Source organism: Cynocephalus volans, chromosome 2, assembly GCF_027409185.1.
Source record: "Cynocephalus volans isolate mCynVol1 chromosome 2, mCynVol1.pri, whole genome shotgun sequence".
Taxonomy (NCBI): Eukaryota; Metazoa; Chordata; class Mammalia; order Dermoptera; family Cynocephalidae; genus Cynocephalus; species Cynocephalus volans.
This window is the reverse complement of record NC_084461.1, coordinates 167,660,030-167,683,244: the sequence shown is the minus strand read 5'-3', so window position 1 is coordinate 167,683,244 and position 23,215 is coordinate 167,660,030. Positions and strand designations below refer to the sequence as shown.

Sequence of the window (23,215 nt, the reverse complement as noted above, 5' to 3'; positions counted from 1 at the left end):
AAACAGGCCAGTTTCAATCTTCAACAGATGTGATAATAAAGGTGCCTTTGCTATAAACCTTACACAGAAAAGACAGCCTGAAGTCACCTGACGTTACCTAGAGTAGGGAAAATATAGGAAAATGGTCAGGGCCGCTCAGATGTTCAGAATCTTGCTGAGCATTTGATGTAAATATGCACGTGCACCCAGGTGTTCCTTGGCTATTGACTAATGTAATTACATATGTGCACCCAGGTGTCCTGGGTTATGGACTTAAGTATAAAGGACTAACGGCTCTAATACACGATGTGTCGCAGCCCCTTGGAATGCTCCGGGAGGGGGTGGCTGCTCTTATCTCTGAATAAAGCCTATTAATTTTTTACCCACAGCTTCCAGGATTTTTTCCCTATTACCCAGCTCGTGGACCTGCATGTGAGGAGTTTGTGACCCAGTCTGTACAACGGGCTTGAAGGGTTTGTGAATTCTAAGCCCTCGCTTGACAACTAGTCAGTTATTTTTCTATTGCTCTGTATTCCTGTCCCCACCTCACAAGGAAAGTAACTTTGAAATGACCAATATTCTTTTTGTTCTTTGATTTTACTTTCTTTAGCCATTTCTGTCTATAAAGCTTTTGTTATTTGTAATAGACTTTCTCTGAATCTGTGTCGGATGATGTTTCTATGGTCGATCCTCACACTTGGCTCCCAGTAAACTTTATAAAATTATTTCTGCCTCAGCCTTAATTTCAGTCTGCAGTCTTCCTCCTGGTTCCTGGCCAGAGTTCACAAAACTCTTGTAATTTCCTAAGTGATAAGAGAGGTGAAATAGCTCTGGAGCATCTTTTCTTTTCTTTTCTTTTTTTTTTTTGGTGGCTGGACACTGCATGGATCCGAACCCTTGATCTTAGTGTTATTAGCACCATGCTCTCCCAAATGAACTAACTGGCCAGCCCAGAGCATCTTTTGTTATTCGTAAGATGCCCCTTTCAACCACACCAGAGTATAAGTTAATGTGATGGCTTTTGGAAAGCCCCCATGGGTTGCTGGGGGAATCAACCATGTTTTTGGAGGTTGGGGCCGGCCAATTATTTAATCAACCATTTCTACCTAATGAAGCCTTCATAAAATCCCCAGAGGACAGGGTTCAGAGAGCTTCTGGGCTGCTGAACCCATAAGGTGCTGGGAAGGTCAGGCCTAAGCTGGCACTGTGAGGCCCTCTGTGACCCCGCATACCTCTCCGGCCTTATTTTTTGTTTCTTATATCCCAGACCCTTGCCATGCCAAACTATTTGAGATTATCAGACAACACTATGCTGTTTCATGCATGGTTCTCTTTACGGGGGTCATCCATGCCCACCTTTTAAACACTAACGTACCCTTCAAGACTTAGGTCAAAGACACCTCCTAACTGGCCCCCAAAAGCAGGAGGCAAAGTTAGCCTGTGTACCTACCTCTAGCAGCCCTGCCCCCCTCGATGGCAGTGGTGTGTTGATGTGTCTCTCACCTGCTAGGCTGTGAGCTCCTGCAACGTGAGGCCAGGCCTTAGCGAGGTGCCGGGTGTACCACGAAAGCTCAGTAGATGAACCCACCAAGCTCTCCTCCCGTTTTCCTTCCTCGCACACAGCTATCTTTTCTTTACAACGGAAGTCGGGGGCCAGTTCTTCCCTTCGTGAAGGTGCCCCCAAATCTCTCTGGCCCCCGCTCCTTTCTAATGCCTGCTCTGTCCCCAACTGCTGTGTTTCCAGCCTCTGCTGTCCCCACTCTCCCCAGAACTCCCTGTGCTTGGTGTCATCTTGCTCCCGACATGTCCTTGTTTACCATTTCCTTGAGCTTGCTTTTCCTTCTCCCTGATGTTTCTGTGGCACCTCACTCTGCTTCAGTTTTCCTAAGTGAATTTTGGGTCCCTGTGTGTTCTCAGTTACTAGACATCCGCTTAGCAGAGGAAACACGAGAAAAAGGCTTTTGCAGTTCCACGTGGGCTTCGTGTTTGCATCTGTCAAGCGAGTACCTGTCAAGCAAGTTATCAGATAAGGACAAAGAGAATGGAGGAACGAGTGATGCATAAACTGAGCAAGTGGCAGGAACGTGCTGGGGGCCTCTGTACCTGTCACCTAAGTCAAGCTACTATGCACAGTTGACACAATCCCTCAGCACATGAAAGGCAAGTGGGGTGGGCAGGGCTTGGCTGGCAGAGGCTGGATCCCCCCACCCCCGGGTGAGAGCTTGCCCTGGTCTGTCTCAGAGCCACAGAAGTAGGTTAAGGCAGCCAGGGCTTGGTGACATTAAGAGCAAACTCTGAGACACAGAAGAGTAACTGAGAATTGCTAAGGGAGAAATCAGCACCTTCATACGAAACTGCTAGGAATAGACAGAGTGGCCCTTGATGACCCCACGCTGAATCAGGGACAATCAAAGATGGTAGAAGGATGGACGTGTGGACTCCAGGCCAGACAGACCGGGTTCGTGTCCCTCACAAATTCTGGTGACACAGGCAAGCGCCTGATCCTCTGAACTCTCAGCCTGGTCTCCCTCATGTGCCTCCTGTGGGTCACTGTGAGAACTAAGTGACACAGCATGCACAGACACTCACAGAACCAGGTGCAAGGTTGCTAGTACCATTATGTGAGTGGTCAGTTTTTCTTACATGTGTGGTTTACTTTTTTCTGTTTTTTATTTATGTATTTGTTTATTTTTATGGCTGGCCGATAACATGGATTGAACCCTGGGCCTTGGTGTTATAAGCACCACACTCTAGCCAGCTGTGGTTTACTCTTAAATCACACTGTTGCTGGGATATTAAAGTTACATAAGAAATGCGTGGTTAAGGGCTGGCTGGTTAGCTCAGTTGGTTAGAGTGGTTTTATAACACCAAGGTCAAGGGTTTCAATCCCCATACCCGCCAGCTGCCAAAAAAATAAGAAAACATGGTTAATGTATATATTTGCATGTTAAAGGAGCAGTAGCTCTGTCTCTGCATATCTGAGATAAGGCTGACTTTTGATACTTGGTACTGCATTACCCCAAACAGATTCCCCAGGGCTCCTGGTGCAGCTCACTCCTGGCACAGGGATGGGGGTAGTTCAAGGACTCCCAGGGACTTTTTGCCTCCTTTATTCTAAAACATCTCAGCAGCTATGGGGAAGACTGTCTGGAACCCCTTCCCCTGATCATTTCTTCTGAGCTTACACCCCATGCTGGGGCGCCCACTGTCCCGCCCCTCGCCCCCAAATGTATGTCTCTAAATATTGAAAACATGCCCAAATATTTTTTTCAAGTTTTCCAAGATGCCAATGATAACTATCAATAAGCTCTGGTTTAGAACTCACCCGTGTCATCCTGCATATTTTTTTCCATGTGAGACAAAATAAAGAAATGTTTTCTAAACAATCTGAACTTACATTCTGCTTTAAATTCACGCTATGGGACTTAAACAAAACTGACTCTTTTACCCACCCCCTGGTTGCAAAAATACTATTTATTTTTCCTGCAAACGGGCTATATACTAGGGTAAAACAAATGTCTTTCTCTCTTGAGATGGGTATACATAACTTTTTTTTTTCCTTGCCAAACTTCCAAAAGTCGAACATCTAATGGGAATGACTGATATCGCCCTTGCCAGCTGAAAACCTTTTCCTCTCACCCAGCAGAAATTAGGAGGTCTGGATTCTAGACCCAATTTGGCCATAAGCGGGGTGACCTCGGGGGTTTCCCTCCTCCTCCCTGTTCTTGGTCTTTATTCAGTGAACTGGTAGGGTGCGGCTGGGAGAAGGAGAGCAGGTCATCTGAAACCCATCCAGCCCTAAGATCCTATGACTCCAGATCAAAACACGGGTAAACAATGGTAAGATTTTTGTCCTGAAAAATATTTTAATATGGATTCAAAACGCCTCCTGAGAAGTCTTCTCTGTAATGCCCTCCTCAAAGGAAAATCCCCAATTGCCACTTCCCACGCGAGGGGCATCTTTTCTGTTTTTCTCAACAATCCCTTTAATGTAGTAACATCCCCACCTGCTGGAACTTTAGTTTTTTGCTGCTAAAGGTACCCACTTGGGAGGTGTTTGGTAAAGGTTCTGCGGCTTCAGGCAAAGCTGGGTCCCAGGAGACCAGCCTGGTTAGCAGCTTCTCCACAGTATTGGCTTTTGGACAAGGGGAGCTTTCTGGTGCTGAGAACTCTTTTTTCCCACCCTGTAGGTCCCATGGCGGGGGGTGGGGGGACTTCCCAGGGCCCAGAGAATGACTAAGAAACCCCAAAAAGTGGGCATCCTGTTCCTCAGAATTTCCACACTTTTCTGAAAGATGAGCCCTGGCTGTCTCCTCAGAGCCTGGCTCTCAGGGATATAGTTAACACCTCTGGGACTGGAGATCCTTGGAAACAGCAGCAGGAGTCTGAATATAGCCTGGTTGTGGCATGGCCAGAGGCAGGGGGGTGGAGGCCATGGGAAGGCGCCCCCTGTGGCGGGGCACAGGCCTCAGTCCTGACCGGCTTCCACAGCCCCCTCGGCCTGAGGCCCTTCCATGGATCTCTGGTGAGGGAGGGAATCACTGGTGGTGTTAGGAGCCAGACCTGCCACCCAAGACCAGGGGCTTCCCAGAATCAGGAAGTCAGAGGTGCCATGTTGAGTTCTGCCTCTGCCCCTGCCTGATGACGTGGGGCAGTCAGTCCCCCTCATTATGCCTCTGAAAATGGGAAGGTGGAGGATGACCGTCCTGTGTGCCCCCCAGGCCCCACCACCCTGTGTGGTGTGAAGCCTCTTGACAATGGCGCTGGCCCCCCACCTTCCCATCCCATCACCCATGGATACCATTTTTGGGGTCTTGTCAGGGAGCAGGAAGGAAAAGCTCAGAGCTGTGTGTCTGAGTTCTGGGCCCCAGTGAGGGTGTAGCCTCCTCAAGGCGAGACAGAAAACCTCAGTCCCCGAGGAGGGACCGCCCAGAGTGACATCAGCCTCTGGCCATGCAGCCTGTAGGCTCCAGGCCCAAGTCGGATGGGTGCCCTTCCCCATGCTGCCCCCCCACCCCCGGGGTGGCCCACCACCACCTCCCCACCCTGTGCCCCGGCCCCAGAGCCCACCCAGCTCAGCCCATGGATGCAAGGGAAACAGCGACCAAAGCACCCTTGGTACAATGGCGACTTTGCCAGCTCAGCCCTCCTCTTCTCTCTCTCAAGCCAGCCAAAAGAACAGCTGCCAAAGAACTCCTGATGAGAGCCCCTCTGGTATGTGGGCAGTGTTTCTGATCTCCCTCTCAAAGGTCATCTTTCCACACAGTGCATCCCTTCCTGCCTGCCTGGGCCAAGAGTTCCTTGTTTCTCAGAGCCACATGCCACGGTCCTTCTCAGCTACCTTGGCAGCCTCTGTCAGAAACTGATCAGCAAGCAGAGGAAGAAAGCGCTCCTCAGGACGACTCCCTACACTTAGATCTGTCACCCATAACGTCCAGACTCCCTGCCCTTGTCTTCAAAACTCTTTCTGGCTCCAGGCAGGGGCTAGCACATCACCTCATCTGGCCAGACATTCCAGTTAAGCCCTTGAAAGGGACTCTAGATAATGCCAGAAACGTGGTGAGGCACACAGATGGCTCTGTGGATTTTGGCGTCTCGGAGGAGGTGGGCGTGGGAAGTCCAGGACAGGCCAGGCGCTTCCTTGGTTTTCCTCTGGTGTGTCCATCGCTTTAGAGGACAGAGTGTGGTCACATATCTTGGTCCTATTTGATTCATAATCGCTGCCCCAGGGAAGGGGAAGCCAGAGGAAGTAGGAGGAAAGTCCAAGTGTCAGGGGGCCTTGGGCAAGGGGCCTTGGGCAAGGGCCCTTGTTGGGAGCAGGTCTCCTTCTGGTCCTGTGCGTCTGGGATAAAAGTATCATTTGAAGGACCTACTGAAACCAAGGGAGATCAGCCATGTGGAGACCACGATCTGGGTCTACTTGTGACTGCAGTGGTACTTGTCCCTGAGTGTCCCCAAGAGAACCAGAACACAGGTGCTCTTTGCCCAGGCCCAGGCTTCCCAGAGCCAAGACAGGAGCACAGATGCCCAAGGAGGTGATAACCTGCTGTGACAGATGCATTTCAAAGCCCAACTAATATGGGATTTTTTGGGAACTTAGCTAGGAGACTCGAATTCATTCTTCTCTGGCAATCTCTCCTAGATTCTACATGTAGCCCTTTGGGGGTAAAATAAGCCTGGGATAGGGTGGCATGATGAGATACACTGGCTTCCCTTGTAAACGTTTTTGTAAGATGCCAGCCCTCCCCGTGGCAGTCTGCCAGATACTGAGATCTCCAGCCTCACTGCTCGTTTCGTGGCAAGGGAGAAAAACAAAACTAAATCCACTTTGCTTCTGCACCTTTCCGCAGGTAGGACCCAGGGAAGGGAGTATTTAACGAGGTCAGTAACTGAATTTTAGCAAGTGTCTCCAATGATTTCAAGAAATATGTCTGAATTAGTGTATTACATGGGATAATAATGAACACTTCCTGAATCCTAACCAGGTATCTGGGCACTGTAAAAAGCACTTTACATGGATTAACTAATTTAATTGTCACAATGATCCTATGAGGTAAGGGCTCTTAGCATCCCCATGTTATAGATGAGAAAACTGAGGCACGGCGATTACACATGGCTAGCTAGTGAGGCCACCAGGAGGGAGCCTCCAGGTCCATCCACACACCTTCTAGGCTTCTACGCCCTCTAAACTTGTAGCCTGTGCCCCTGGGTCTATCGGTGTCACTTGCTGGACTAGCAGGACCCTGAAGAGGTAGGACAGCTCCTTTGACACTTGAATCCCAGCCCATAGCTCCAGCCTCTAGACCCCAAACTTGTGGGGCTGCTTGGGTGACAGCTACACCTGTGTTGACACAGTGTCCAGTGACCCCAGCAGAATCTCCTTACTGGCTTCCCCTGCTCTGTCTCCTTTCTCTCCTTTCTCTCCTTTCAGGCCTCGGTCACCTAAAACAGAGAGGAAAACTGGCATTAGGAATGGAAACAAATCCTAAATGTGAACAAAATGTTATCTGCGGGAGACTTATTAACCCAAGACCAGAGAAAATGACTCAGGCAGGAGCCAGCAGCAGCTGGAGGGCACAGCAGGCCGATAAGATCACAGCCAATTATGCTGCCCACTCTGGTCACCCCGAGAAGGAGGAGGGGGCCGCTGAGCAAGCCGCCTTCCCTCCTAGGAAAGCACAGAAGAGCAGCGTCTACAGCACCGACTCAGAGCACTCACTATCAGCTGCAAGAGGACACAGCAAAGATATTCCTGTGGAACAGTTAGGGTTTTAGAAGTCCACATCTAAGTCTGCTCCAATGAGCGTAGGGGAAATTCAGGGGGGAAGGGGCTTCAGTTATAAAAGGGGAGAGACGGGTTATACACCAGGCAGATTATCCGGTCAGGGAGAGTTTCCAGGGAACTGTGGAATTTCCTTCCCAGGGCATGGTTAAAGAGCTGAGCTCTTTTCCCAGCTGTGTTTTTACACTACAGAGAAGTTGAAAATCCTGGCACCAGTCGATGGGCAGTGACAAGGGAATTCTACCCCAAGGACCTCCAGAAAGATACTTGCAAATCAAAAGCCCATGGCATGCTGTGGGTGAAAAGCAAATCAGCAAGTTCCAGAGGAGCATGCTCGGGGCAACCCAAGTCTTAAAAACAAGGACAACCATGTATGTGTATACCCAAGTACTTAGGGAAAGGTCTGGCAGGATACACTCCAAAGCATTTACACGGGTTAGAGCTGAAGAGACTGAAGGAGCAGGGGACTCACGTCCTACTTTATGCTTTATATACTTCTGCATTGTCTATTTTTTTTTAACAAGCATGTGCTACTTTTACATTCTGTTTTAAAATCGATTATTTTTTTTTCAAATGGGACCATAAAACGAAGGAAATCCTCAGCCTGTTTCATCTCTAACCAGAAAGTAAAATAAAATTTCCCAGTGATCCAAGGTTCAGGAACCATCCCTGACATGGGGTGGGAATGATCAACTGTTCTTTTTTCTTAGTTTTCATTTTTAGAAGTGAGAGTAGGGAGCCTGGGGACAGAGGTCATCTTCTGCAGTGATGATAGGAGGTCTGGACACTCTTCAAAGGAGCACGGAGAGACAGGGACTGACTATAAAATAGGCACCCCTAAAATGAAAAAGGGGACCGTCCATTGGAAGAAAGAAAAATCAGAAACGCTGTTGGCAATATAAATTGGAGAGCTGAATTAAAGTTGTAAATATTGGGGTAATGAAAAGAATATTTCATAAGGTTACGAAACTGGCACAGGACTGGAGAGGACAGCTGTCACTTGTGTCTGTCCTAGGGCCCATCCTGCCGGCTTCCTCTGGTTCCATCTCTGGGCTATCATTTCTACAAGGACTTTGGCGTTTGCAGAGCGCGGTCACACACACGCACTCCATGTCTCCTCATCAGAGCCCTGTGCAATATGGTATCGTGAGGATTTCTAGTTTGCAGATGGAACACTGATGCTGTTCAGGATAGAGCAACTTGCCCCAGGTGGCTCAGCTGGCCAGGGGCAGAGCGAAGATGGCCTACTCCAGTGCCCACACGTTGCCTGGGGCTGGCAGTGAGCCGGACTATGGGGTGCACTGAGAGTTGTCATTACCTTTGAACCCGCGCATGCCCATAGGTCCCGTGGCCCCCAGCTTCCCAGCATCGCCCTTGGGGCCAGGCAGTCCTGGGGTTCCTCTCTCCCCTGGCAGACCTGGAGAGAGAAGAGACAGAGGGTGGAGCCTTAGACTCCCAATGGAGAGGGCCTTAGAGGTCATTGTCTGGGGGTGTCAGGGACCTGGGGCTTCAGGAAACATTGACAGGGGATACAGCATGCTTGAAGGCTGGTCTGGATTGTGGGACACCTCCAGCTCCTCGGAAGGCCCTGGTCACACAGACCCTGATTCCTGGGGGGGGGGGAGTGGTTTCAGGGAGCTGTGGGCCTCTCCTGCACCCTTTTTGTTCAGACCCTGACACTTTCTGAAAAGGAGCATTTGCTCCATCTTATTAATTTCTGGAAGAAACAGAGCATCTGCAGCTGAGTTGACTGAGCATTCTCCCAGGGAGCCCCATCTTTCATACCAATGACAAGGTGGGGTTCAGGGACAAATTTGGGGTCTCTCCCAGGCCCCACCCAGGGCATCCCCATTACCTCGAAGTCCAGGTAACCCAGGGGTGCCAGGTTCGCCTTCCTTTCCTTCATTCCCCTGATCACCTTTGGGTCCCGGTGGCCCTGAAAGGGTTAAAACAGCACCAAGGTTAGAGAGCTGCTTTCTGGAACAAGACCAAGACTTCTGTGGAGAAACCAAAATTCCCTGTCTCAGAGAGGAAGGGTCAGCATGGTGCTTCAGAAGCACACAGGGCCCCACTTAGCCCAGTTTTGGGGAGCATCAGCGAAGGCTTCCTGGAAGAAGTAATACCCAGAGTGAAATCTCAAGGAGAAATAGGAGATAGCTAAGTAAAGATGGAGTGAGAGTGTGTTATGGCCTGAGTATTTGTACCACACCATCCATATGTTGAAGCTATCACCTGCAATGTGATGGGATTAGAGGAGGGGCCCTTGGGAGGTAATTAGGTTTGGATGAGGTCATGAAGGTGGAACCTCCATGATGAGATTAGTAGCTTTATAAGAAAAGATACCAGAGAACTAGCACTAGCCCTCTCTCCATCTTCCTGTCCCTCAGTCCCTCTCTCATGCTCTCTTTCCCTTGATGTCACTGCCATGGGAGGACACAGCAAGAAGGTGGCCACCAGCAATCCAGGGGGAGGGCCCTCATCAGAGCCTGACCGTGCTGGCGCCCTGAGCTCGGACTTCCAGCCTCCACGGCAGTGAGAAATCAATAGCTGTTGTTCAAGCCACTCTCCAGGCTATGATTTTTCTTTTGTCTCTTCAGATACCTTTTTACCATGGGTCTGTGATCTTTTGTTATGGCAGCCTAGGCTGGCTGAGAGTGAAAAGGGAGAGTTCCAGGAAGAGGGGAAAATCCCTATACAGGCTTTAAGGGAAGAAAGAGATATGTAAGCCACGATGGGATAAGAAGCTGGGGAGCACGGTGGGGTGGGAAAGTGGGGAGTCTTGGAGGCTTGGCCTGAGCCTTGGACTCGACCCCAACTGAGGGCACGAGGAGTCAGAGGAAAGGCATGAGGAAAGAGCCCCGTTAGATCTGCACGCAGGAAGGCGGCTCAGTTTTGGTGTAGAAAGTGGATCAGGACAGGAAGGAGGCCGGAAGAGAAGGAGGCTGCCGCCTGTCCAGGTGAGAGGTGGTGGAGCCCTTCATGCATGAGCTGGCTGTGTGGCCTCAGACAGGTCACTTCAACATGCAGCGTTGTGGTGGGGACTGAATCCAACCACGTGCGTTAGAATCCCTGCCATGCCGGAGCCTTGGCCTGGAAGGCAGCCCCCTCAGGAGCAATGGGAAACCCTTTGCTGTGGTTTCACCCCAGGTCTTTCTGTCCCTGTGCACTCAGCCACACCCCCAGGGCTAGACATCTTGCGATTCCCAGGACCCTCCTGCCACCCACTGCTGCACCTGCTGTTCTGGTGGGTGAGCCTGTGAGCCCACCCTGTCACTGCCAGCCCTGAGACTGTGCATGGCCATCTTCTTGACTCATCATTCCTGCTGAAAGTGGGCGTGACCTGTTTGAACACACGTCCTTGATGCCATTGGACATGTATCTCACACTGTCTTATCCTGTAGCCATACAGAGTGGGTTCTCTCTTTTCTAACAAAACTGCCAGCTCCCTGGGACAGGACTTTACCTCCTGGACCTGCTGGGAAGACTCAGACTGCAAGCTCTCACCTCCCGCTGCTTTGCAAGAGAGAAAGGGGATCAGGAATAATGTCCACACCATATTGTACTGGGTTGCAGTGTCCCCCTCAGCCCCATTCATGTCAACTCAGAACCTCAGAATATGACCTTATCTGGAAATAGGGCCTTGGCAGATGTAATTAGTTAAGATGAGGTCGTACTGGAGTATGGTGGGCCCTAATCCAATGACCACCAGTCCTTGTAAGAAGAGAAAACAGACAGAAGTGCGAGGAGAACACCACGTGATGACAGAGACAGAGACTGCAGTGACATGTCTACAAGCCAAGGAACATCGAGGATTGCCAGCGACCACCAGGAATTAAGAAAAGGCAAGGAAGGGCCCACCCTTAGAGCTCTCAGAGGGAACATGTCCCTGTGGACACCTTGATTTCAGACTTCCAGTCTCTAGAACTGTGAGAGGGTAATTTCTGTTAAGCCATGCAGTTTGTGGTGCTTTGTTATGGCAGCCCTAGGAAACCAAAACATGTATACTCACAGCATAGCGGTCATGTCTTGCACAATAAATAGTTGATGAATGAATGAATGCATGAGATCAGAGGGTGCTAATACACACAAAACAACCATGCAGCCAAGATCGAGATGTACTGATACATTCCAAAAGTTGGCACTGTCTTCAGACCCTGACCAAAGTTGACAGCTGTTTAGTATTTCAATAGCACATGCTATAAGGGAAAAGTAATCAACAAATTCACAAGTTACACAGATCATTTAAGGAGGACCAGGTTTTGTATCTATTATCCTCTTTTCCATGAAGAAAAGCAAAGTAGGACTGGCCATGCAGATCCCAGTTTGCAGACGCAGAACCTGTTTGGAACAAACCTAAGACTGCACAGCCAGTGAAAGGCACAGTTAAGAATCAAACGAGCTACACAGCTCCATTCCAGCCATCTCTCATCCAGGCCAGGGCTGCAGTGATGGCAGCCGAGAGAGAGCGCCTGGATCTGTGCTGCTGGGCTGGCCCCCACTTTGCCCTGCCGGGAACCCAGGCGCTCCAGGAATCAAGCTGGTCACAGTGTAAAGGATGCGGGTGTGAGCCACCATCTGGATCTTCCCAGGAATACCTCTCACAAAGGGAGAACACTGCCCGGCAGGCTGGCGTTGATGGGGCACCCGGTGGAGACATGTGGAAGGTGGGGGTTGACTATGGACACAGAGTGTCTTGGATTCAGGGCCCGGTTCTATTAAAATGCAGGTGGAAATCCCTTTTTCCTGCAGTCGGCAGGAGGCATGAGTGGATTTGACAACATGATGAACACAAATGGCTCCATAATCTTGAGAGGTTAGACCACCCCGACCACCTGTGTGCTACTCTTCATAAGGTGACCTCAGAACTGTCATAAGATTTCTGCTCAGGGTTATTCTACGGCACACCTGAAGTCACCCTGCCTCTCTGGGATGGGTCACCCAGGGATGTCTAAAAACATCCCACACATGGATATATTGTTTTAAACACAAGTGAGTGGTGAATGAGGGTCTTCACTAGAGGTTGCCCGGGAGAAACTGGGGTGGACAGTGACAGTGGCCGCTGGTTCCCAAGCCTCAGTCACGCCCTCAAGTGGTGCTGGCAGTGTGACCAGGGCCTGGGGGCAAGGTGGCCTGGTGCTCCCAGGACCCAGTACTTCCTCCATCTCGGCTGCTGCCACAGGCAGTGCATACCCCAGACCTGACTTCTCTCCATGTTCATCAGAGCCTTTTCCCCCAGGAATCCAGGCTAGAAACCTCGAGCCTGCTTGAGCCCTCTTTCCTTTGTCCCCTCAGCCTCCTTCCCACCACTTGTATTGCAGGCTTGTCATCAAGGAGAGTCCCTCTCATGTCTCCACCTCCTGCTTCAACACCACCATTGGGTCCCCATGGCCTCACTTAAGGCTTTCCAATGACCTCCTGTTTCTGGTCTCTCTCTGAGCCCACTGTGTGCCTTGCTGTCTGATTAATCTCTCTGAAATAGCAGGACAACCACACGAATTCAGAGCCTTCAGGGGCCCTCACAGCACGCTGGGCCATAACCCCTCCACTGGAGACCCCTCAAGTCCACTCGCCATCTGACTCTTTCTGCTGCAGACTTATGGCTGGAGGATTCTGGGCACAAACTCTCCTCTACTTTGGCAAAAACGTTCTCCTCAGGGTGTCTCCAACCACGAGCCAAATCCTTTCCTTTTTAAGAGTCCAGTCCCTCTGAGACCTGAAGTCACCTTCAGGCCCACCCTTCTGATCTCTTAGGGCACTACAGGCAGAGCCCCTGAATCTCAGAGCTGGAGGGAACCAGGAGACCACTGTGCTCAATGGCCTGTGGGAGCACCCCAAGCCTGGTCAGGACGGCCCCCTTGCTGGGCACCATCACCCACCTGGAGCTGTGGTCTCGCTAGGAGACAGCCTCCCCGTAGCCCTGTGCCTCACACACACCTGGCACACAGTTGGGATGGGGGACTTGTATGTGCTGGAATTGGGGAGAGACCCCCTGAAGAACACATGCTCAGGACCACTGATGAACCAGGCCTGCAGCCAGCCATACTGTGACCAAAATCGTGATGTAAACACCACCCTGAGAATCATACGAATCCCGAGGTGGCTGGCAGAGGGTAGAGTCCCCAGCTAAGTGCTCCACTTGCAGGTCCCCGAAGTCCCCAGGGCACTAGACTCCCAGCAACTAGCACCTGCACGGTTTGGGGAGCTCTCCCACTTCCATCATTTATGGCATCTGTCCACACCCCTGAGAAGTGAACAGGGTGGGGATGGTCAGCCCTGTTTCACAGCCACGGCCACTTGGACCCCAAAAGGTGCAGGGACTGCCCTGGCTGCGGTCCTCTGAGCCACAAGGGAACAAGGGATGGGGGGCTGGGCTGGGTCCAACTTTCACAGGCCCCCCACTCCCTTCCTAGTGGAGAGTGATACAGTTCACTCAGGTCTCTGCCAGGCCATGTCCCCATCTTTAGAAGAGCAGGAATGCTGTTTTACATGTTGCTGCATTTGCTGAGATGCTCAGCACTTTCAACAGATCCCCTGTAACTGGAAGCCACTGTCCCAGTGTTTGAGCTGGAAGCCACTGTTTCACTCCTTTCCTCCATCCCTTTGTAAATATTTGTTGAACTGGACTCTCTACTAGCTGGTGTCTTTCCTTAAAAAAAGCAGCCCACAGATAAATCTGCTTTGGACTTTTCTTGAGCCCAGAGAAGTGTTTTCTAGTCCCAGCTCGGCCGCTGGCTCGGTATTTGACTCAGGCAAGTCATTCCCCTTTGCTGAGCCTCAGGGTCCTCAACTGCAAAACGAGAGGACTGCACTGGAGGATTTCAGAGACCTATCACCTCTCCAAAGTTCTGTGGTCCTAGAAGCTTGCATTCCAGCAGAAAGAGCCATCTGAATGTGGCTGGAGCTCTGCCTCCAGGCTTAGTTAGTGTCTTCCCTCCTAGCATGTCTCCCTTTACTGGTAATCTAAATTTTCTGCTTCTTTCAAACCCACAGACAGATTTCAACAGACCTGACTGATGCTGAAAATCCAAAGCAGAAAATAGAAAGCCTCACTGTGGATGTTTGCAAAAAACAAACTGGAGACAAAACTCATCAAAAACTGTACAACAAAGCTAGAGAATAGAAACCATTTGGGTCAAGCTCAATAATAACATAAATAAACTCTTATTTGAGAAAAATTCAGTATTTGTGGATTCTGAGGAATTCACAAGTACTGAGTGTGTGCGTGTATGTGAGTATGTCTATGTATGTGTGTGTTTGTCTACGTATATGTGTGCACGTGTGTATGTGTGTGCATGTGTGTGCACATGTGTGTGTGCATACATACGTGTTTAAAGATCCTAAGAGAGGAACTGGACAAAGCTGGGCAGAAAGGCCACTCCAGACAGCAATTTGGAAATAAATGCACGGAAGTTTATCTGGTAAAACATCCCTTGTCCAAAAGCTAGGGTAGAATGTTGTTTTATTAAAGTTGAGTGGTAATTACATTCAGATATGTCAAACAGAAGTCTTTGTTTTATTTGTGGCTGGCTGGTACAGGGATCCAAACTCTTGACCTTGGTGTTACAACACTGCACTCTACCAAGTGAGCTAGCCGGCCAGCCCAGAAGTCTTTTAATAACAACAATTAGGCCACAATGAGAGAGCAAGGTGAGAAAGGGAGAAACTAGATATGGGGTGACATGAGAGCTGGGGGCCAAGTGGTTCAACTATGAAGAGCCAGGAGCCCCTGCACTGTGGTCTGAATGTCTGCGTCCTCCCCCCAACCCCAGGTCATATGTTGAAACCTAACCCCTAGTGCGGTGGTATTAGGAGGTGGGGCCTTTGGGAGGGGATGAGGTCATGAGGGCTCGCTCCTGAATGGAATTTGAGCCCTTGCGAGAGAGACTCCAGAACGCTGCTTTACACTGTCCACACGTCAGGACTCAGCAAGAAGGCACCAGCTGTGAACCAGGAAGCGGCCCCTCGCCAGACACTGAACCTGCCGGCACCTTGACCTTAGACTCCCCAGTCCCAGAACTGTGAGAAAGAACCGTCTGTTGTTCATAAGCCACACATCTATGCTATTCCACTACGGCAGCCTGAACTGACTCCTCCACCCATCAAGAAACCAGCGCCTGGAGACTGGAAGGCAGGCCTGGGCAGGACGGAGATGAAACTTTCAGTTCAAGGGAACCAAGGGTAGAACTTAGTTTGAGAACCAAAGACAGACTACTTAGAAGATTCCACTGGATGCACCCTGGCAAATGGGTGACCCCCAGAGCAAGGAGCCAAGGAGAGTGGATGTGGAAAGGAAAGAACCCGGATGTGAATGTTTGGTGAGGCCCCGGAGGATGCACAGGCAGGGAGCGTGGTGATGTCTGTGGACTGGAAGAGGATGGAAAGAGAAAATGCCCCAAATGCAGGAAGGGAGCCCAAGGGACCATGCACTCTTCTCTCGTCCTTGCTTGTGGCTGGGAACCTGGATGGTCAGTGACAACAACCCAGGTTTCTGGGCCAAAGAGGCCCATGTGCAGACCTCGGCTTTGCCACTTGCCGACTGCATAGAAAACAGTGGGAAAGTTTTTCAGGTTTCTCATCTATAAAGTGGGGACAACAATACTTTTTGCAGGATGTGAGGATTAGTGGTCTTGAACATCTATTTGGAGAATTAATATCTACACAATATCTGGCTCATCAGAGGTCATAATCAGTGTGGCTACTGTTATTAGTAAGCACCTGAACAGACCGCCATGGGCAGGGGAGGTCGAGGGAGAGAGAAGACAGGAAAAGCCAGCTTCCCAGGGGTGGGCATTTGGAAGAAGAAATTCTACCTCAAACCCTTCTTTGATTTCTGAGATGTAAAAGTTGAAAGTGAGTCAGGACCAGAAAACCAGGTCGGGCATGGGAAGCCTCCGATTGCCCAGTGTCCAGATTCACCAGCTGTCCCACAAGCATTCTTTGAGTCTCGTCGTGTGTATTGCAGCGTTAGTGCTGGGCACACAGAGACAGACAGATCAGCGTGGGCTTCGAGCAGCAGCAGGAGCACTGGGCATCGGGATTAAAAGTCCTGGTCTTGTCATTGAACTATACACTTAAAATGGGTGAATTTTATGGCATGTAGATTATACCTCATTAAAGCTGCTGAAAGAAAAAGGCCTGGGTTGGATCATTACCAGCCGTGTGGTCTTGAATTAGCCAGGTCCTTCCTCCCTGAGCCTGTCATCTTCCTGCCAAAATCCTACCCCTCCCTCAGTGATGACACTTGCCTTAAACCTAGCCCAGAGCTGAGATGGCCACAAGGACTCACTTTAAAACAAAACAGTGTGCATGAACACGCTCTGTGGACTGGGAAGGAAGGCCCATCACTACACTTTCCACTCTGGTAAATGTAGAAGCTCAGAGGAGGGAGTCTTTAGTGGGCTAGAGAGGTTAAGGAGTTCTTGGAGGAGTAGGTTTGGGTGAGATCTTGAAGCATCAGTGGGATTGGGATGGGTGAGGAGGAGGGGCAGGAGGAGGGCACTGCAGTGGGTGGACAGCTGGGGGAAAGCGGTGGAGGAACAGGGAAAGGCAGGCAATGCTTTCAGGGCAGTGACCAGGTGTGTCCCTCTGGACTGGACACCTCACCCAGGACCAGGGGTGCAAGCTGACCATGCATGAGCTGTATATGGCCCACAGAGTTAAACACTGAAATTTTTCCAGAAGTTCCCACGCTTCTATTTTCTCTTGGAAGATGGGAAGACTTTGACATCCTGGACCCACCTTCCAGCCTGGCAAAAATGGGCTGGACTTGCCATAGCCCCCTGACACCAAGATCACTTTGCTTATTGCTCAATGGCCCCTGCAGACAGTTCCATGTGCACCCCTGGTATGAGGGACAGTGGAAGAGAAGGCAGGAAGGACAGAACAGGAATGCAATTCTGGGATCAGAAAGGCCTGGGGCCAAATCCTGCTTTGTCACCTCTTGGCCCTGCAACGGTGGCCAAGCTAAGCTTTTTCAGCTTCCAGAATCTCAGTGTCCTCATCAAAGCAGCATGGACAACTGTCTCAGAGAGTTGTTTTTAAAGGATGCTGTATGAGATACACCCAGCACAGGACCCGACCCATAGTAGAGGCTCAAAATGGCATTACTACTGCTGCCTGTCAGGCTAGGGAGTTTTTGGTGAATCAGCAGACTTTGGGGAACCAGGGCAGGTGTTGAGCCAGGGAGAGGTATGGGAAAAGTGCACTGCATGAGGAGCCTCTGCGGGCACATGCAGCAGGAAGGGACAGGGGTGGGGAGTGGGGGGAGGGACCCACTGGTGAGGGGTGAAGGCAGGGAAGGTGGGTCTCTAGACTCTCACATTTGCAGGCCCGTGGCGAGAGAACGGGGGCCCATGCGTTTGTGCTTCTGTATTTAAGAGTTACAAATGAAACTAGCAAATTGTTAAATAAAATATGTTCTTCTACCTGGATGATTACATCTTCATCACAGCCTACAAGGCCAGCTTCAAATGTGGAATTCTCCAACTCCCTGGAGCTCCGACTATCGGAACACCATGACACTGCAGGAGCCAGCCCTCTTTATTCCCTGCCTGAGCCTGCAGCCTGACCCCTTCTCCTCCCAGCAGTCCCAAGCTCTAGGAGGCTCCGATGGATCTGCCTAGGTATGAGAACGGCCAAAGGGGACTAATGAGGACAGGCCATTCTCATGCCTAGGGGTGTGGACACTGAGTTGGCTCTCTGCCCTAGGGAGGTTTGCCCAGGGGAGAGACCCATGCAGGCCCTGGAGGTGGGTACAGGCCGTTTGGGCTGAAAATTCCAGAGTAGGGCAACACTTAATAGCGGGAGTACGAGCTAGGAGTGGCAAGTGCACTTGGGGATGGGGACTCCTAGGCCCTTGGGAAAGGGTGCACAGGAGGAAGCCCTGAGTACCCCAGGGCACTGCGGGCTGGGATGGGCGGGGCAGTACCTTTGGCCAGGGAGATGTTCCTCAGCGCGATGGAGTGCTCCCAGTCCTTGAGACGCAGGTCTTCGGTGACCGTGTTGAGCACGGCCAACTCCTGCTTGAGCTGCAGCTCCATGCCCATGTGCACCAGGCGCATGCGGCGCGTGTCCTCGCTGGCGTTGCTCACCAGCACCTGCAGGTCCTGCAGCCGCGTGTGGTGCAGAGCCACGTCATAGGACAGGCTGTGGTTGAGGCCGCGCAGCGCACCCCCAACGTCAGCCAGCTCCTCGCCCAGGACGCCCACCCTGCGGGCCAGCCCGTCCAGCAGGCCCGCGTGGCGGCGCAGCAGCAGCTGGCTGCGGTTGCTCTCCACCTGCAGCTGGTACAGCTCCAGCTGCGCAGCATCGCTCTGCTGGCCCGTGCGGTCGCGCAGCAGGGCCACCGCCTGCTCGGTCTGCGCCGCCTGCGCGTGCAGCCCCCACAGCACGCCCTCCAGCCGCTGCACCGCGCCCGCCAGCGCCAGCAGCGAGTCTGACTGGTTCTGCAGTGCGTCCTGCACCTTCCACACCTGCTCCGTCAGGTCGGCCTGCAGCGGAGCCTGCAGTAGCCGCAGCTGCAAGTCCCGCCAGCTCTCATTCAGCCGGTTCACGTTCCGAGTGAGCGCCTTCAGGTCATCCGGGGAGCTCCGGGGCCTGGATACTGCGGAGGAGGAGGAGAGAGATCAGCGCACTGGGGAGCGGGTCCCAGGTACCAAGAGCCTAGCGTGCAGTAGGTGCTCAATAAATGATAGCTGAATGAAAAGCAGATCCCAGCCACTGTGCTCACCAGCCAGTGGTCCCCAGACCTGTGTGTGCATTTGAATCACCTGGCTAGGTGTCTCACCTGCAGAAACTGTGATTGAAACGGTTTGGGGTGTGACCTGGGCTCTGGAATTTTTAAAAGACCCCAAAATAATTGTAAGATGCAAACAAGTTTATGAACCAGGACTGTACGAATCTAACCATCAGGTGTTAAGTTGATCTGTATGAAATTGCCATTTTTGTGTATTGATGAATGGTTAGATATCAGCGGTTTCCTGTGGTTCAGCTTAAGAAATGGATGTTGTTATCCTCTCGACTTTAGAGGTGGAGACCTGCTATGGTCTGAATATGCCCCCCCCCATTCCTATGTGGAAACTTAGTTGCCAAAGTGATAGTATTGAGAGGAGGGCCCAAGATCAAGGGATTGGATCCCCCTACCAGCCAGCCACCACCCCACCCCACATATAAACATAGAGGCAGGGAATTTAGGAGATGATTAAGTCATGGGAATGGGATTAGTTTCCTTATAAAAGAGGTGCCAAGGAGCTGTTGTCCCTTCTGCCATGTGAGGACCCATAGAAGGTGCCATCTATGAGAGACAGGCCCTCACCGACACTGAATCTGCTGGCACCTTAATCTTGGACTTCCCAGCCTCCAGAACTGTGAGTAATAAATTTCTGTCATTTATAAATTATCCAGTCTAAGGTATTTTTTTATAGCAGCCTGAACAGACTATGACAGTACCATTATTATCCCTCTTACAGTTAGAGCTGGGAACACTGCCCCGGGTAGCACGGCAAGCAAATGGTAGCCCAGAGGGCTTGCTCCAGAGCCTGGAGACTTTCCCTCAAGTCTGTGCCACCCCAGGGCAGCCTCAGCTAGGCTCAAGGCGACAGTGTTTATTTTATGGCCTCCTGAGTGCCGGGGCCCATTTCCTCCTGCTTCAGGAAGGGCCCCCCTGGGCAGTGAGGACTGATTTTACATCAATACCCTCCCTTCTCTGCATCCCCCAGCCCTTCTAGATTCCCCCTTTTCCTCCCCAGCAAAGAACCTGTCCCATGGACTCCCACCCTTTCCTCTTAGTTTCCTTCTCTTAGTTTCCTTTTCGGTTTTAAGCAGCTGTTGCACGAGACCAAGAGGAGGGCTGTGTGCGTCAGTCATTGTACCCTAGCATCCCTGTATCTCCTAGAGTTCAGGACTGCACAGGTGCACCACCAGTCCTGTAGCAGGGCTGTCTAGGGATGCCTGTTCGCACACTCTGCTCTGCACAGTAGAAAAACAGAAACGAGAAATGGGGGTGGAGCCAAGTAGGGGTGGGGCAGGTGAGGCACAGAGAGATTCCATCTTGGAAATCTCGGAATGGAGAAAAACAGAAAACTTGGTACACAGATTGTTCAAACAATGAGAAAATTGGAATGGAATAGGTTCTCTTGCGGAATGTTATGTTGGGAAGGGGGAATCAGTTGTGAGGGCTCTTGGGCCAGGAGCAGACCTGCTGGTGCAATCCTTCAGTGATGCTTCCAGAAGCACACAGCACTGGTGGTGGCCACACTGGAGGAGATGTCATTAAAGATTAGGTCCAGAGGCTCATAGGGCTGCATGGATCTTGAGACCGACCTCTCCTCCCCCACCCAGAACATGAACTGAAGAAGATCCTGCTGCCAAGTGGTCACCCAGCCTCTGCTTGCACCAGTCCCTCTGCCTTCAGTTACTGCTGACTGTTAGAATGTTCTGCAATCTATCCAGACTTGAAACTTGCCTCCCTGTAGTTTCTATCCACTGAGGCTGACCTTTGTCGTCACATGGAACATGGGAAGTATTTTTTCCATAACACAGCTCTTCAGAATTTCAGAGAGTTATCATGTCCTACTACACCATAATTTTTCTGGTTTAAAATCTGCACTGCCTTTATTTATTTCCTGATGTCTAGGTTCTAAACCTCTATTCATACTGGCTGTCCTCTACCGTATGTACCCCAGATCGTCAACTTCCCTGTAAAAGCTGGTGCTTGATCAAAGTGTGATTTTACAAGGTGCAGACAGACTGAGCAAAGTGTGGTAAAAGGATCGTCTCCCCCATCCCGGCCATGAGACTCCCACTGAGATGATCAACACCGGGCCTTGGTTAGCTTCATCGGAGCTGTGCAGAGTCTAGCCTCAGGGTTGGGTCTATGCAGTCTCTGCTGAACTGGACATTACCCCATTTGACAAATGAAGAGACTGATGCTGGGAGAGTGTGAGTGACCTGCTAATGGCAGGCCTCCTGACGCCACGGCTCATCTCTGGAAGGTTAACTAGAGTTGTCAACACCAGGAAAGATCCCAGGGAAAATGAATCCACAACTTGGTCATAGCCCAGGGGTCCACAGGGTTTGTCTGTTGAAGAAGGCATCACAGGCCAGGATCTGATCCTAAAACCAACATGTCAGTCCAATATTTGGCCCAGATTGGGTGACAAGTACTGACAGGGGGCACCAGGGAACAGAAGCCAATACTTACATGTCAGTCTCTTCTCTCGATGCCCCTGGAGCTCAGAGAGACGCTGCGGCTTATCAGATGTAGGAGGAACACTCTGAGCTTTGTAGGACACTCTGGTTTTAGAACTGGGATTGTGGGTGACTAAGAGAAACAGCACCACCTCCTTGACTGAAATCCCAGGACTGATGGAAGGCCACATTTGCCCAGAGGCAGGACCATTAAGTAGGCAACGTCCTTCCCTCCCACTCTCTTCCCAGCTGCCCCGGCCCCTCCGTCCCTCTTCAGGTTGTCCCCGTGTCCCTCTGGTCGCCTGTGCCCTGGGAGGCCCGACCCTGCCCCTCAGCTAATCCTCTCAGCACCGACCAGCTCTGGGCTCTTCTCTCTGTCCATATGGTGACAGCTGACAATCAGCTGCCCCCTCCCAGAGAGGTCATTTGGGTCCTTTTTTGCTGTTCATTGCACAACCCACACTAACGCAAACCCAAACAGAAGAAAGGACGGCGCTTCCAATCCCACAACCTCCAACTTAGCGCGCGGCGGTTCTTCTCATTTCCTTCTTCTAGCCTCATCCACATGCAAACCCAATCTTTACAGTCTGATTTCTGGGTTTTCTCCCATCTAATATTATTATTATAATGATTTCCTATGCATTTTTCCATCCTTCCTCCTGTCTTTTATCATTATAATTTTTTTTTTTTGTGACTGGCCACACCAAGCACACCAGCCATCCCTATATAGGATCCGAACCCGCGGCGGGAGTGCCGCAGCGCTCCCAGTGCCGCACTCTCCGGAGTGCGCCACGGCGACCGCAGAAGAGACCCTCAAGGGGACGCATCGTAACTTACCCTTTCTCTTACTGTTGAATCCTGTTTTTTAATCATGGTAAATAAGCTTTCAATCAGAAAGTTCTTTTGAAATTTTTCCTAACAATGAATTCCCAGAAGTTGGATTAGTAGGTCAAAAAGCGTGGACATTTTTATGACGCTTTAAAATAGGGCTGGCTGGTTATCTCATTTGCTTAGAGCATGGTGTTATAACACTAAGGTCAAGGGTTTGGATCCCTATGCCAGACAGTCACAAAAAAAAAAAAAAAAAGAAGAAGAAAAAGCAGCCAAATTACTTTCCCCCCAAATTATACTAATTTATATTTTCATTATAGATTTTTAAATGTGCCCTTCACTCCCCTCATGAATCTACTGTGTTGACTCCTGCTTGGAAAAGTAGATGACACCTGCTAGTCCTAATGATCATCCCCCGTACCCCGAGAGGGCAGCAGAGACCTGTCTTCTCTGCCTGTGCAACTCTGGCTAATTGGGAACAGTAAAGGCCCCTATTACAGACTGAATTGTGTCCCCCCCAAAAAATGTGTGTGTGAAGCCCTAACCTCTGATGTGACTGTATTTGGAGACGGGGCCTTTAAGGAGGTATTTAAGGTTAAATTAGGTCAGAAGGACGAGCCCTAATCCCATAGGACCATTGTCCTTTTAAGAAGTGGAAGGGACACCAGGCAAAAGGCCGTGTGAGGACACAGCAAGGGGGCGTCCAGCGAACCAGGAAGCGAGGCCTCAGGAGAAACCAACCCCAACAACACCTTGTTTGCAGCCTTCCAGCCTCGAGAACTGTGAAAAAATAAACCAGCCAGTGTGCGGTATTGTGTTATGGCAGCCCGAGCAGATGCATACAGACTCCCCGGGGATTTGCTTATTTAGAGTTGCTCTCTGGGCCCCAGAGGATGGACAGTTAGTTTTCTTCAGGTCCAGCTTCATAATTTGTCA

At 50.8% G+C, this 23,215-nt stretch overlaps 1 protein-coding gene across 1 annotated transcript in view; it reads right to left on the bottom strand.

The window, feature by feature from the left end:
* The window catches only part of SCARA5 (scavenger receptor class A member 5), a 106,552-nt gene that overhangs the window by 23,855 nt on the left and 59,482 nt on the right, over positions 1-23,215 (bottom strand). Inside the window, exons 4-7 of the mRNA XM_063087085.1 lie at positions 18,189-18,863; positions 9,117-9,197; positions 8,580-8,678; positions 6,865-6,921 (exon numbers count right to left, since the gene is read on the bottom strand). Coding sequence (XP_062943155.1) covers positions 6,865-6,921; positions 8,580-8,678; positions 9,117-9,197; positions 18,189-18,863 — 912 coding nt within the window. The remainder of the gene's footprint in view (positions 1-6,864; positions 6,922-8,579; positions 8,679-9,116; positions 9,198-18,188; positions 18,864-23,215) is intronic.